The sequence below is a fragment of the Barbus barbus genome (assembly GCF_936440315.1).
Source record: "Barbus barbus genome assembly, chromosome: 29".
In the NCBI taxonomy this organism is placed as follows: domain Eukaryota; kingdom Metazoa; phylum Chordata; class Actinopteri; order Cypriniformes; family Cyprinidae; genus Barbus; species Barbus barbus.
In genome coordinates, this window is record NC_136757.1 from 14933171 (window position 1) to 14949846 (window position 16676).

A 16676-nucleotide genomic window follows, 5' to 3' on the forward strand; every position below is an offset into this window, starting at 1 on the left:
AAATTCCCCGCGAATGTCGGGACGAGGAGGAGGAATAGCAATCATTTATAAGGATGCCTACAAATGTAAACAACTATTGCTACCATCCTCGTTTAGCAGCTTTGAACTGAGTTTATTTGAGCTGGGTCGTTCTCTTAAAATGCTGTGTGCAGTGGTCTATTGGCCTCCCAGATACAATAAGGACTTTATAAATTACTTTTCTGTTTTTCTGGCTGATTTTATGCCTAAATACGATCATGTCCTTATTGTTGGGGATTTTAATGTCCATGTGTGTTGTCCAGAAAATTTTATGGCAAAGGACTTTTTATATCTCATTGACTCTTTTAATCTGGTGCAGTCTGTGTCTGGCCCCACACAGGAACGCGGACATACACTTGATCTTGTTTTATCCTTTGGTTTGCCTGTTCATAACCTTGAGATCTGTGACGCAGTATTTTCTGACCATATGCCAATTTGTATTGTTTGATATTGCTCTGGCCTGTAATTCAGTTGAACCTCGCGCTGCTGTTCGCCCGTCGCACCATTAACCCTTCCACTGCTGTTCAGTTTGCATCTGTTTACAGTCAGAATTGTGCTATACTGGAGTCTACATGCAATGATTCAGAGGCGCTTAGCTCATGGTTGCATTCTACCTGTCAAACTGTTATGGATACTGTGGCTCCTTTGAAAATCAGGCAGCCAAAACCTAAATTTGAGCCATGGCTGAATGATACTGTTCGTGCTGTCAGACGCGAGTGGTGCAGGGCTGAGTGCAAATGGAAAAAGGACAAATTGCATGTGTCATTTCAAATACTAAGGGACTGTTGGCGTCATTATCAGAAAACCGTGAAAGATGCTAAAAGAAATTATATCTCTGAAATCATTTTGTCAAACTGCAACAAGCCTTGTGTTTTGTTTAAGACTATTGATTCAGTTATTCAAGTCCCGCAAACAATTAGTGTTGATGCCTCTTCTGCGGTTTGTGAAAATTTTCTTCACTTTTTTTTTATTGATAAGGTTACTTCCACCAGGGCTCTTATCTCATCTCCTTCTTATGATCCTTCAGTCTCTGTCCTCTGCTCTGCTGTCTTTGACAAGTTTGAGATGGTGACTTTCTCAGTATTACATGAGATTGTTGGTCATCTGAAGCCCTCACGTTCTCCATATGATGCTGTCCCTCTTCGACTTGTCAAGGAGGTTTTTCCCACTATAGGGCCATCTGTTCTTGCAGTTGTTAATAGCAGTTTGTCATCAGGTGTGGTCCCTGAAAATTTTAAACACGCAGTAGTCCAACCTCTGATTAAAAAACCTGGTCTCGATCCTACGGATCTGGCAAACTTTAGACCGATTTCCAAGCTACCTTTTCTTTCAAAAATCCTTGAAAAGATAGTTTGTAGTCAATTCATGGCTTAATTAATTAATCTGAAATGTCACAATATTCTTGATGTTTTCCAGTCCGGTTTTAAAACTCTACACAGCACAGAATCTGCACTTCTAAAAGTTTTTAATGATATTCTTTTATCTATGGATGCTGGTGATTGTGTTATTCTGGTGCTTCTTGATTTAACTGCTGCGTTTGACACTGCGGACCTTGACATCTTAATTTCGCGTCTGGAGCAGTGGGTGGGCATCAAGGGCATAGCGCTCCAATGGTTCAGGTCCTAATTAAAAGGCCGGACTTTCTGTGTTAGCTGTGGTAACTCTGTGTCCTCTTCGGCTCCTCTCTCTTGTGGGTTACCGCAGGGCTCAGTTTTAGGCCCTCTCCTTTTCTCTCTTTATTTGCTCCCCCTTGGTTCAATAATCAGGAAGCATGGCTTCTCCTTCCATTGTTATGCGGATGATAGCCAGATTTATGTTCCACTTAGAAAGAATGACACAATTAGACCGTTGCTTGATTGTCTTAATGATATAAAGGCATGGATGGCTCTTAATTTTTTAAGTTTCAATGAAAACAAGACAGAAGTGATGGTTTTTGGTGGGACCACTGGGACCCCTGTGGCTGATTTAGGTGCCTTGGCTCAGTATATCAAGCCAACCATCACTAACTTAGGGGTGAAAATTGACTCAGATCTTAAGTTCGGCAGTCAGATCAGGGCAGCAGTTAAATCAAGTTTTTTTCCAACTGAGGCAGCTGGCCAAGATAAAGCCATATCTTCCAAGGCAACTTTTTGAGACAGTGATCCATGCTTTTGTAACCACTCGGCTGGATTACTGTAATGCATTGTATGTGGGGGTTAGTGGGTCCTCTGTTGCTCGTTTGCAGATGGTCCAAAACGCTGCAGCACGTCTTTTAACTGGAACACGTAAATATGAGCATATTTCCCCCATTTTAGCTTCGCTTCACTGGCTGCCTGTACATTTTAGGATTCAATTTAAAATTCTTCTATTTGTTTTTAAATCCCTAAATGGGCTTGCCCCACCTTACATTTCTGAGCTGATACACCCTTACATGCCTACCCGTTCTCAGCTGATCAGCTGTTCCTGAATGTGCCAAAAACAAAGCGTAAGCTTAGAGGGGGCCGTGCCTTTGCTGTGGCAGCTCCTAAATTATGGAATGATTAGCCTCTGCCCATTAGGCAGGCCTCTTCATTGTCTTTACTTAATTATATCTTTTTTCCTTGGCCTTTGACACCTGATGTTGATTTTTTTTTTAATGGTGCCTCTTAATGTTGTTTTAATTGTATTTTATGTTTGTATGAGTTTTATTTTCAGCACTGTTCAGCACTTTGGTCCACTTAGGTGTTTTTAAAGTGCTTTATAAATAAAGTTTGATTGAATGATTGATATATTCAAAACTACATAAATGCAATTTGAACATAAAATGAATTTTTGCATTAAAATTTATTTTGATATTGGGAGCATAAAACTAAGCATTTCTAGATTATGCAAATATCATGATATCATGATAAAGAAAACAAAAATATAGTTAAAATCATGATATACTTTTTACTATTTTTTCTTAGAAAAAAAATGTCTGAAAAAAAAAAAAATGAATCTGCCAAATCAAATCATACAGTGCAGGAACACAGAACAGGAAATTATATCATAGAGAAGATCCCCGCAGGACCCTGTCAAGATCAATAAGTCTCTTTAAACATAATTTCAAATCTAAAAAAGATCATTTAAAATTCTTATGACAAGGCTAGTTTAGGTTGTAAAATCTCATGTGATAATACCAAACAATGCAATGAAGATTATGAATAAATTAAAACAATATACATTTTTTTGTCTATATATGTATTCATTAATAATTCACATTAATTCATATAATGGATTAAAAATTAATATAACTTATTTATTAATTCATACGAATATACTATACTACTTCAGTCTTTTTCCTTCTTCAGACGTTTTGAAGATTCTCTCATCCATGCAGCTATGATCCACTGGTGAGTGAATCAAAAACATGTGTCATGGTGCATTGAGACTGCAAGGTTTCACGGCAGATGTGTGTGTGTGTGTGTGTGTGTTCTCAGTCAGATTTAGTGTTTGGAACAGCACCAGCATTTCTCAGACTGGTGAAGAGCTGTCAGAGCTGGCACGTCGCGTATCCTGACACGCCTGCCACTGGGGCAGCTGGGAGCAGCGGGGAGTTTAAGTTGCAAGGATCCGGCGGGCCGCTATCAGCTAGCTGTAAGACCGAAGGGAGCGCTCCATCAGCCACCAGCAGGGAGCATGCGCCTTCCCCATCCACCTGAAGGTTTACTTTACAAACGACAACATATCCCATGGTTCCAAGCTCCCCGCCTCCCTGACCATATGTTTCACCACAAGGCTTTATGGTACTGCACTGGCACTCTATCCTTCTTCAATTTCTCTTTAATTTTTGAGGAACAATTCATCCTGATTTTAATACAATGTTTGAACTACAAATTACAATTTCGCACACCAGGACATCACAGCTTCAATTAGTCTCTATGTAAAGACTGTAAATTAATGCCTGGCTGGAAAACCTGTGAACTGCAAATAAAAGTCGTCATCTTATTATCCCGGGGTCTTTGAGCAGAACATTCAGTGCCAGTGGTACAGATAAGACAAACTCTGTTTCAGTCTTAATAGATACAGAATACTGACATGATAGCACTATAATATAATAAGATTAATTAATAATGGTGTTCAGACTCCAGGCAAAAGTGGCCCAAATCTGTTTTGTTTTTTTTAGCTCACGTGACTCTGTTTTTTTTTTTTTCCAGTGTGAACAGCACAAACCAAATGAAATCTGAGTTTGCATCTGAAAACTATGAAAAGTAGAACTTTCCTCTCCTCCTTCTCATCTTCATCCTCCCTATTGCCTGTGCATGAATTCACAGGCCTCTACAGCACATTGGCTTATAAATGAATGTGGTAAGCACTGATTTCAGTGTTCTCAATGTTTAAGCCCCTATGTGCCCTGTTAAAGCATATGCTGTTTGATTCACCTAACTATCGCGATTCTTTTTTAAACGATTTAAAAATCGATTGGTTTACCTCAGAATCTATTTTTATTTCATTATGTTCTTTAGAAAAAAAAAAAAAAAAAAAAGAAGTTAGCGCTTTGTAGAGGGCAAAATGTATAGGTGTGTTCGACTTGGAACAGCACCGCGCAGACGATCAGCGTATGACATCAAAGTACTCGATTCGAAAGCATGCGGAGCTGTATATAGATCAGTGGGAGCCGTCTGCTCTCTGTAGCTCTCAAGGTGCATTGATGTCATACAACGATGCATTATATTACGTCATATACGTTTCAAGCTGGCGTGAAAAAGCAAAACCATGATGGAGGCAGAGGATCAAACCTCTTCCAGAATTATTTCTGCACCTTCATGTTTTGAATCCCAACTGCCGGGAAAACATGACTAAACATGACTGAAACGGTATGCAAAGTAACATAGCACTTTATTTTATTTCAGAAAGTATTTTTTCTGCTCAATCTGTTGATCATTTGACTATTATATTCATGTGCAAGTTTAGGGTTTTGGTACTTTAAAGGTTCATGGTTCAAGGTACTCTAAATAGCCTATACACTGTGTATGTGTACGCTCCTGAAATAAAAGTTTAGAAAGATGCGATTCATTGTTTTTGTTAATATGACTCATCATATACAGTCTCTTTTAAGGGCATAATCAACTATTTTCCATTGTCTAGTCTTTAATAAGCAAACAAAAATCACAAATTCACAATAAATTGTAATATAGAATTGCAATAGTAACTGCTAAGATGTGTGTTTTTTTAAATCCCAACTGCCAGGAAAACATGCAAGTCAGTATATTAAGTGTATCATTCAACTTTTTCCCATGGTCTAGAGTTAAAAACAAAAAATCACAACACATAGCAATATCGAATTACAATACTTGTAGAATCGAAATTCTTAAAAAATCCCAATACATATCTTATCAGCACCCAAGTATCGTGATAATATCGAATCGGGAGGTAGGTGTATCGTCCCATCCCTTTTAATAGGTGAAGCTGTGCGCTTGAATTTGTCATGGTATCATGCAGCATGGTGAATTATTGCTCATTATTGTCGATTGGATATTTTAGTAATTTAAATAACATAGGTCAATATATTATCTATTATGATTATATTATCATATCTTAATATATTAATGACATTGTAGTATAATATTACACCACCCAAATATGTATTTACTTCCTTCTAATTCTCGGTGTCAGTGCAGGCTTGTTTAGCTTATATTGAAATAGTGATTAGTCGCCTGCATAAAAAAGCCTTGAACATAAAACAGGACAAATATAAAGTTGATGACTAGACAATAATTTCATGACTCTAGACACTTTTTTGTAAAGACAGTGGCATAATACAGTGAAAAAAATGTCTTTAGCCATATAAAAACAGTAGTAATGTGCGCGGGTAAAATTTACCCACTGGCGGTTTTAGGTGTACAGCGACCCCTGGCGGTTCTAGTGTTAAACCAGCTCAAACCAGCAGCCATGCTTTCAGATGTGAGAACTAAGGCTTGCAGGAAATTATATCAGAGATCCCCCATGAGATCAATAAGTCTCTTTAAACATTTAAAACATAAAAAAAGACAAGACAAGGTTATTAAATGTAATTATATTTTAATAATTCATGATATTTGTTGAAAATACTTTTTGCTCTGAAAAACAGAAAAATGGAAGAAGTAATATAGTCATTTTTATTTTTTTAAATTTTGACTATTACTTCTTCCTCCATATTCAATACATTCAAAAAATGTATTACTGTATTTTTTGTTTCAACAAAAATAACATTTTAGTTAATAATAATGTACAAAAAATGTACTGTAACTGAACAAACTCTATTCTTCAATCACTAGACTGTTGTTAATTCGAGTTCAATTGGTTTACTGTCTGCAAATTTTACTGGAGCTATCAAACTTATTTAGACTTGATAAAAATGGCATCACTCATCTTTTATACATTCCACAGATCCACCAAGAGCTAGTGTGTTTGTTCGTTTGTTTGTTAAATATTTTATCTACTGTAATGTGATTATGCAGTCAGTGACCAGTAAGACAATACACAACTTACCATATTTACAGAAGTCTCCAGGATCTACAGTTTGCCAAAATGCGCATACGTACATTCAGTTCTATTCAGTCCGCAAGTTATTCACAGAGCATTCTGTCACGGCGAGAAATCACAGAATAAAAGAAAAAAGAGGGGTAAAGGCGAGTAAGAGGAAAGACGCAGAGAAGCAGCATCACCACTTTCTTCTCCGACCGACCGACTTCAAAGCAGGGATATGAAGAATCTAAACCTCTGAATCTTTAAAGAACTCCAGGGACTCACTCAAATCAGCGCTGGAGGGTAGATAGGAAAACTCAAATCTCAATATAACCCGGCTCCCCTGGTCTACGTTCATCACACCCCAAAATTCATTCTTAATGAACTTAGAGACGGGTGACTTGATGTGAACAGACCACTGGAGCTCACTGGAATGAATATGGATTACTCTGGAGTTACTTCAACCTTATGAGGTCCAGTCAAACAGAGGAACGCCGAGACAAGGGAAGTCCTAATTAAGTCAATTTGATGTCATATACATCAGAGAGGTAAAGGGAAAGACATCTCTGAGCAACGGTGAATAATAGAGCGCTGACATATTGTAAAACTTTGTAGTTATGAGGACTATTATAGCTGCAAAAATGACGTATAGAGCCCTTGATTTGACATTACTAGCTGTAACGGTACATACCAGTACAGTGACCACCCGCAGGACCACCCCGCGCATGTTGTTCTCCAGCTTTCGATCTGTCAGTGTCCCGTTCAGTCCGTGGATGGGGTCCCAAGTGGCAAGCTGAAGAAATGCAGAAAGGTCACAGTAAGTTCATGGTGTGCACATGAAGTATTGACTACACTAACAGCCCATAGATATTTATACGGTGGCCGAGAGAGCTCAACGCGCTGCAAATAGAAAAAACACCTACAAATTAAGAAAAAAACTTCCTCAGTTTTACAACACACACGCTGCAAATGCTCACAACACAACCAAAAAAAGAAAAGAAACGCACTGCAAATAGAAAAAAATGCCTGCAAATTAAGAAAACAACTTCCTAAATTTTACAACACACACGCTGCAAATGCTCACAACACAACCAAACAAAGAAACGCATTGCAAATAAAATTGATTTGGTTGTATTGTGAGCATTTGCAGTGTGTTTCTTTATTTGTTTGTGTTGTGAGCATTTGCACCACCTGCTGTCAAACTGATGAAGATGTTTTCTTGATTTGCTGGTGCTTTTTCTATTTGCATGTGTTTTCTGAAGTTGCAGCGCATTGTGCTCTCTCAGCCACCATATTTTTACACATAAATGAGTTTATTTCAGAACCCAAGTATAGGTAGTTTCTTTCTAATGTATTTTTCTTTTTCGCTTCCATCTACTGAAAAGAAAGGTAAATCATAAATATGAACTGTTAATATCAGTTTCCCGTCTACTTCAATAATAATAAATGGTGATTAAATGGACAATGCTTGGACTTGGATCTCGGACTGTTTTCTTTGTTGTTGTTTTTTTACTGTTTTGTATCAAATAAATGCAGCCCACCACATTTCTTTTATCCCCAATAATTCAGATTCAACTTCCGAGCATTCAAATATTCCTCTGGGAATTACTGAATTAATCTTTGTTGTGAAAACTAGATTTGAACAGACGCAACATATTCATGTTATTCCTTTCATGAGACAGAGATCTCTGATGTGTTTGGTTGGTGCTGTTTGATAGCTAGTTAAATTTGCGACACATACGCTGTCCTCTTAGAACTCAATCCTCTCCGGATTCAAAGTCAAAGTCAAAGTCAAAGTTTATTTATAAAGCACTTTTTTTAAAAACAACAAGTGTTTATCAAAGTGCTGTACATGCAAGAAGTAATAAGAAGAATGATACAACCAGTGACACTAAAAAACACTAAGAGACAATAAAACAATAAAAAGAAGCAGCTCTCACATAGCGTTAAATGCCAAACTATAAAAATAAGTTTTTAGGCTAGATTTAAAGACAACAAGTGTTTGAGCCTGTCTAATGTAGAGGGGCAAGCTGTTCCAGAGCTTCGGTGCCGCCACTGCAAAAGCCCGGTCACCCCTGCTCTTCAGCCTTGCCAGCGGGACAACCAAAAGCAAATGGTCAGCAGACCTAAGTGCTCTTAATGGAATGTATGGCTTAATCAAATCGGACAGATATGTAGGTGCTACCCCATTAAGAGCTTTAAAAACAAAAACCAGAATCTTAAAATTAATCCTAAAACGGACAGGTAACCAATGAAGGGAAGCCAGAACCGGGGAGATATGTTCCATCTTTCGTGTACCAGTCAGCAGACGAGCTGCCGCGTTCTGGACCATCTGTAGTCTAGAAAGAGAGGCCTGACTAATGCCTATATAAAGGCCATTGCAGTAATCCAAACGAGTTGAAACAAAGATATGTAAAATTCTTTGAAAGTCTTTAGGAGACAGAAAAGATTTTACCTTGGTAAGTTGTCTCAACTGGAAAAAACTAGATTTAACTACAGAGTTAATCTGTTTATCCAATTTAAAATCACTATCCAAGATAACTCCTAAATTTTTAACATAAGGCTTCACAAATGGATTCAATTCACCAAGGTCCAAACCAACTGAATCACAGATACCTCCCGGAGTAAACAGCATAATTCAATGCAAAGATGCAACCATTTTCTCATCCAATTGTATCTGAATGTAATGAGACTAGCTGCCCTGATTGGAATAGTCAGTGAGCTGATAGATTTATCTATTGGCTTTTCCTATGGTGTTATTGTTAATGTTTATTCTGAAAAGCCATGACACATTTTAGTCTAACAATGCTTGGCTTTTGCAACAGCTCATATTGTCAGACACACACACACTCACACGCAAAACTTGTGGTTCTGGCAATTTTTAAACCAGAGCAAGTTGTAATCAGAATATGAAAACACCAAATTTGCTGAATCTCATATTTTAATGTTAAGTAAACATCAGTTAGACCCGTTAAAAAAAACCCAAAAAACTATGTGAAAATCAATTACTAATACAATGAAACAGGAACACACAAACAAGCAACAAAAAAATAGTTTTTACATAGGAACACAGCAAGGAGCAAACAATAATGATTTAGACGAGTAATTTAAGGCTATGCTTTAATACCCAAACACAAATCTGTTCACCAAACTCTAATTACACTTAGCTAATGTGTGCCGCATAAACAAACAACTTGTTGCCCTACTGTGCTCATTTTTCCTCTCGAGTTGGATAACAACAGAAAACAACCATTGATTTATTTGCCCAATAAAACAATAGCGTTGAGAGAAAAAGCAATACTTCCTGAACTGCGTCAAGCTACCTGTGAGAAAAATAAAAATAAAAAAAATAAAAAAACCTCTCCACAGAGATCAAAATTTCCCAGTCCCCAGTAAGAGAGTGTTGGAAAATGATTTTCCTGCTCAATCAAAACATGATATGAAGGGGATCGGAGGGCGTGAATGTAAAGACTTTGATGCTTTTGAAATTTCCCATGAAAGTACTCTTATGACAGAATACAAACTGCAACAAAAATATATGTGGAATAATAAACTGCCATATACACTTGCATGGCCAGCTTTGTACCAATACAAATGTCACGCTTTGTCCGTGCAATACAAATGTCACCCTTTGTGCATTCATAAACATGGCTCCAACACAACCTTCAAAAAAAAATCCCCTCTTTGGATCTTGGAAGAAAATTAAACTCACCTTCACAAACAAGAGAGGCCTGAAACACGTCAACTCAACATATCACTGCACACTATGAATCGTATTATCGAGGGCTCCGGCTAGTCATTAGCATAATATTTAGACTGGGATTAGACAGGGTACACGCCATCCCATGGAGGCTGGGATGACAGAGCCTTTACATAACTATCCACTTCAGAGGCGCTGTGGGCTTTTTTTTAATTTATTTTATTTTTATCCAAGGCAGCCATTTTAAGTTCATTCTTATCAAATCTGTCTGAAGTACCAGTCTACTATCATTATGTAATCAAATCATCTAATATATTAATGGGCTGGAAGGGGTACTTGTGTTTGAATATGAGTGTATTTTCTTTGACGTGACTCGAGAATCAATATTATCAAGCTGCATCAAAGAGCCAAAAGTTGTGTGTAGAAAACAGTTTGTATACTAACCTTTGAGACTGTTTATTTATTCTTATCGACGGTATTCTGCCCTTAGTGATTTATCATCAATTCAGCCAGGTAGTCATGTCAGTTCAGAATATAAATACACAAATTCAAAACACCAAAAGCACAGTTCTAAAACCTAGTAAAGCAGTCTTGCTCTCTACATAGGGAGCTGACTTCTAAGGCAACCTAACTGAAATAAGGTAAAACCTCATAAGTGACTGATTTGGAACATCCTACATACAGGAGAGAACAATGACAACTCAACAACTGATATATCATATACTGTATCAGAATCAAACATTTCAGATGTGTAAAAAAAATGAACATAGACATACTACACGTCACCATGTTGGAATTAATTTTACTGAGCTTGTTGCAATGCATTTTGGGATTAGGAAGGATATATAGAAAATATTTGTGATATATAATAACAAAATATGATTTTGATCTTATAAGGCAGGATAAAAATGTCGCTTGTGTTTTGGACCAGCCTATGATCAGAGTTAGTAAAGTTACTTTGTAATGTAATAGGTTACAGATTACAAGTTGCTCTATTTTAAATGTAATAAGTAGTGTAACTATTTCAATCAAATCAAATATCAGAAATCAATCAAATATGAGAAAATATTCAGCTGTAATCTTTAACATTTTCATAAGCAACTGCAATTTAATTTAATTACACATAATTTTTTTCTCAGTAACTGTAACAGTTACATTTATTTTGACCTCAGGTGATGCCAACCCTCAGACAACATACAAAACTACCAAATTTTGCTATAAGTTTGATCGCAACATATAATCATTGCTGTTAATAGCGTTCACCGTCTGTTTGATTATGTGACATTAACTAACTGCTTGATTTTTACCATACATTTCTGCCATATGGACATCAACTTGAGATAGTCACCGCTGATAAGCTATTACTAAATATAATCGAGAAACGTTCATTTTCTGTAAAGATTTTGCATCGTGAAAAGCGCTACACAAATAAACTTGAATTGAATTTTGTAATTAAATTGTGTTTTTCCATTACAGTTACTCCCCAACACTGCCTATGATGCCTTGAAAGGTTTCCTAAAGACACAGCTCAGGGTTTGCAGCAAAGCTAGCATTCCTTTTCAGTCAAGCTAAGCTGACAGACACTTTGCTTTCAAAAGGTTGAAAGCATAAACGTGCACTTTCTGTCTACACAATTCAAACAGATCTGTGCACATAATTAAAGGTGCGGAAGGACGAGTCAGACTCATGATCATAAATTCAAGCTGAAGCCATACATAAATTGATTCACTTGAACTGTATGTCCATAAATCTAAAACATGACACTATGTCTGGTCTTGATCTTCCATTGGCATCTGGCGCAAAAAAAGATAAAGAGAAAGAATGCTGTTTCTGTCTCTTTTACTCAGATGATTTATAAAATGGCATAATTCAATAGACAATCAACCCTCACTTTCAGCCATTAAACATTTATTATCAATCCATTTCCTATCCTGCGGGAGCAGGTGGAATGTTTTTATGATGTATGATTGATTGATTCGCAAAGGTCCATTAACTAAAACAAACCTTTTTGTGGGTAAGGACACTGCTATGCTTTTAAGTGTCTCCGTATTGATCTCAAGGAACAGGTCGGGTTTGAAGCGCGGCCCTGGAAAGCAGATCCAAAGCAAATGTGAGTCTAAAAATCGGTAATTATGTTTTGATTGCGAAACAATGTAATATAAAACCCCAGCACTGACCATGGAGGCCAAATCCGCAATATCCGATAAAGGTCTTCTTGAGCACGTCTACGTAAACTCATAACAGCTATATTTACAGCAAGCGAGGCATGCTAAATGCCTGTGAGAAATTTCAAGCCTGGTCTAATCGATGAAATATTATCCACCGTGGGAAAAACATGCAGCCATATTGCTGAATCGCTGCCGCTGACTGCATCAGCATGAATCGACACATCCATCGACATTTGGACTCATCGTTCTTTGTGTTGACTTTTGGGAATGGTGAGAAACAAATGAGGCTGACTTGGTAACGCTCAAAGCAGAGCATTCTAGGTGGTTACATGGTCGCAATCACTGGAGCACAACTGTCATTCTTTGGTTGTTTAGTGTGTAGTTTCAAGAGCTTCAGCAGGGGTATTTCTGAGGCCATGGCAGGACAGGAAGTGCTTCTGTCACATAAAATTTGTTTTGCATACTGAATCTCAAACCAGCGGTGGAATGTTTGTCATCCTCTAACAGTTGGGGTGAGCTGCATCTTCTCGAGAGACAGTACTGTAAATTTCAAGTCTAAAAAAAAACAGAAGCAGAAAAGAGAAAGACAGAGCGAGAGAGAGAGAGAGAGAGAGAGAGAGAGAGAGAGAGAGAGAGAGAGAGAGAGAGAGAGAGGGGTCTGCCTCTTATCTTCAGAGGGACAGATAAGAGCTCATTTCCCACTGAGGAATAGAAACAAGCAGGCCTCTCCGGGCTCTCTGGCAAGAGAATGACACCATTAGCATCCCATAATGCCTCGCTCTATTCTGCACATTCCCATTTTGTGTGCGGGCGTATCGCCGACTGCTCTTGCCGTTTCTGCACTTCATGCATGGATCTATTCACCTTTATCAGATGCGATTGCTGCCACTCTGCCGCAGAGCTGGAGTTAGCAGATAGTTTCAAAGGTGATGCATAGATATGAGTAACCTCACAGCTGGTAATGCCAGGGTTTCGATAACCTCTCGGGATGACGGGACACTTTGTTGTAGTGCAAGGCAGAGGAAAGTCAAAACCAAGACCATCACCAGAAAGCTTGCTGTACTCCTAATGCTCCTACTATTTACGACCTGCCTATGTGACTAGTGACACTATTTTTTTTAAAGCTCTTAAAGGAATAGTTCACCCAAAAATTATTTTTATTTTATCATTTATTCCCCCTTATGTCATTCAAGACATGTATGATTTTCTTGCGTCCACAAAAGGAGGAAGTCACACAGGTTTGGAACAACATGAGGATGAGTAAATTACAGAATTATCATTTTTAGGTGAACTATCCCTTTAATACAATGACACAGACACACCATGCTCTCAAAATAAAACAAAAACACAATATAATATAATAATAAATAACATAAATAAATTAATTTCGAATAAATGCTGTTTTTTATTCATCACTTAATTCTAAAAAAAAGGTAGTTTTCCATAAAAAATGTTATGCAGCATAACTGTTTTCAACATTGATAATAATAATAAATATAAAAAATCAGCATAGTAGAATTATTTCAGGCGGATCATGTCACAAAATTCAGCTTTGCATTACAAAAATTAAAATGTATGAAAACATATATATATCTTTAAGATATTTATTTAAATTAATGTAATTTGTAATAAAAGCCTGCCTTGGTGAACACAAGATGTTTCAAAAACCTCTTTCACCGTGTCCTAACTACACATAATGCAATGCCGTGACACACGATAAAAGGTATCTTTTCCATGTTAATCAGAGATTTTGTCCTAACTAGCTGCGACGGAGACGCACAAAATTTCTGTTTTCAAAACCGTTTCTATTTCCGAGACATCGTGGCTGGAACAGCAACATACAAACTATATGACAGTGATAATCTCTCAGTTACTGATTATGCGCTTTATTCAAAGTTAAACGTGTCTACTCTTGAGTTTGAATATCATATTGCATGCCATAGCCATACTGAAAGCAACAACAGATAGAATACCTCAGATCTTGAAAATAAATAAAAGCAAAGATGTATGTTAAAACTGTGAACTCACTGCGAACCAACAAGCGTATTCCAAAACCAAGATGGTACTGTATCAATCACTTAGTATGTACATTTAATAATGTTAAAAAGGTTTAATATTTATGAATTGTGATATTTGATTGATTATGTTGTGTCATGGTGTCGCATGGTATATATATCTATGGCTGTATCCGAAATCGCCCCCTATACCCTCAAATAGTGCACTATTTGAGGGGAAATCCATTTTAAGTGGTGTTCGAAACCATAGTGGACGTTCTTGAGTGCACTCATTGAATTCCACAATGCACCGCAAAAACGAGTGTACAACACTCAACAGCTAGAAAATCCCCAGAATGCACTGTGAGAGTCGCGCGCCGCATGAATTCCCACGTCTCGCCAGAAGATGTCCCTCGCAGCTGAATCATCCATTCATTCATTTTAGAAGCGCTAATCCACGGCGTAATACAGCGTAATACAAAACAAGTACAAATTAATTGTAAATTGACTATTAGGGTTTACATAATTTCCGTGACAGAGTTCAAGATAAATCCTTCAATCTTACTACTGGAGCTGCCCGTTTCAAATCAAACTATGCAAAAGCAGCAGTCTTTCCAGTGCACTCAGTGTTCGAATTCACTCACTCGTTTTCAAGTGAACTGTATGAGTGGACTAATGTAGGGAATAGTGAATGAGGGTATAGGGGGCGATTTCGGATACAGACACTCAAATTGCTTGTCGCGTCGAGTGCAGTTAAGACATGGTGTTACAGACCCCAAAGTTTAAAGTGGTAGTGCATGCAAATTAGTTGTAACTTTTTTGTAAACAAAATTGGGGGAAAAATTACTAAAATTACATGCATACATTTAGGAGAGATGACAATAAATTATTATCAGTGCAAATCTAAACAAGAACAACTGGTCCGACAGCACCAGCAGGGAAAATAATCCACTTTTGAGGCCTGTTTTCTCTGTTTTCAATTAAAATCAAACCATCCAAGCAATTAACACACTGCCTATACTGACCTACACTTCTATTGAGTTCTCCACCTCACTGCATCCATGTTCACAGGATTAGCAACTGTGTCTAGCAATTAATTTTAGCAGCCCTCCTACGCCAGGACGCTCCACTGGGACCTTATGGGACGTATCGCTATACTAACATATTGCAGGCAGGGTCATATCAATAGATCCCTGCCTCAGGCAATTTGTAAACAGTACTTCACAAGTAGTTTGGAAAGCAATCGACAGAAACAAAACGCTGACGATGCAAAGCAGCACCTATAATGCAAATGGCCAAAGCATGACTGCCCACATAGGCTTATTTAAGCATCATCACGACAGTCGTATTAAATCAAAGTCATCCCGAGCATCTCAGCATGCATATTTCAAAAACACCTCAATACGCTGGCCGACGTGTGGTTTTGCCATCAAATATAGATGAGTGGTCTTTAATTTTGCAGCAAACTTACAATTATGCTCAAAGTCCTTCAAGAGTCAAAAGAGGTTATATATATGAAGTGAAGTGAAGTGACATTCAGCCAAGTATGGTGACCCATACTCGGAATTCGTGCTCTGCATTTAACCCATCCAACGTGCACACACACAGCAGTGAACACACACACACCGTGAACATACACCCGGAGCAGTGGGCAGACATTTTATGCTGCAGCGCCCGGGGAGCAGTTGGGGGTTCAGTGCCTTGCTCAAGGGCACCTCAGTCGTGGTATTGAGGGTGGAGAGAGCGCTGGACATTCACTCCCCCCACCTACAATTCCTGCCGGCCGGAGACTCGAACCCACAACCTTCGGATTACAAGTCCGACTCTCTAACCATTAGGCCACGACTTCCCCCTTATATATATATAATGGATGGATACACATACATAAACACATTTATATATATATATATATATATATATATATTTATATTTATATATATATATATATATATATTTATATTTATATATATATATTTATATATATATATATATATATATATATATATATATATATATATATATATATATATATATATATATATATATATATATATATATATATATATATATATATATATATATATATATTGTAGCAAATTACCTCAAAGTGAGATTAACATAATTAAACATAACGGGTTGTTATCAATTAAATATTCATCTTCAGGAATTAACTGTAGCATTAATAGTACAATAAAATTATTTGTTCGTCCGCAGTACGGACCGTTTTAATCGTCTATTGACTCTAAGGAAAATTATTTCTCTGGCCACGAAAAATAATTTCCTTACTAATACATTGCTCACAGAGCATGTAGCAAAACCCGGAACGTTAAAATGACCACCTGTGAGCAGCAG

The 16676-nt window shown here is 37.4% G+C and overlaps 1 protein-coding gene across 1 annotated transcript in view; it reads right to left on the reverse strand.

Moving 5' to 3' along the window:
- Window positions 1-16676, reverse strand: part of LOC306849091 (glutamate receptor ionotropic, delta-2-like) — a gene marked incomplete at both ends in the record, with an annotated part of 138479 nt that overhangs the window by 53757 nt on the left and 68046 nt on the right. Inside the window, one exon of the mRNA XM_079383944.1 lies at window positions 7154-7255. Coding sequence (XP_079240070.1) covers window positions 7154-7255 — 102 coding nt within the window. The remainder of the gene's footprint in view (window positions 1-7153; window positions 7256-16676) is intronic.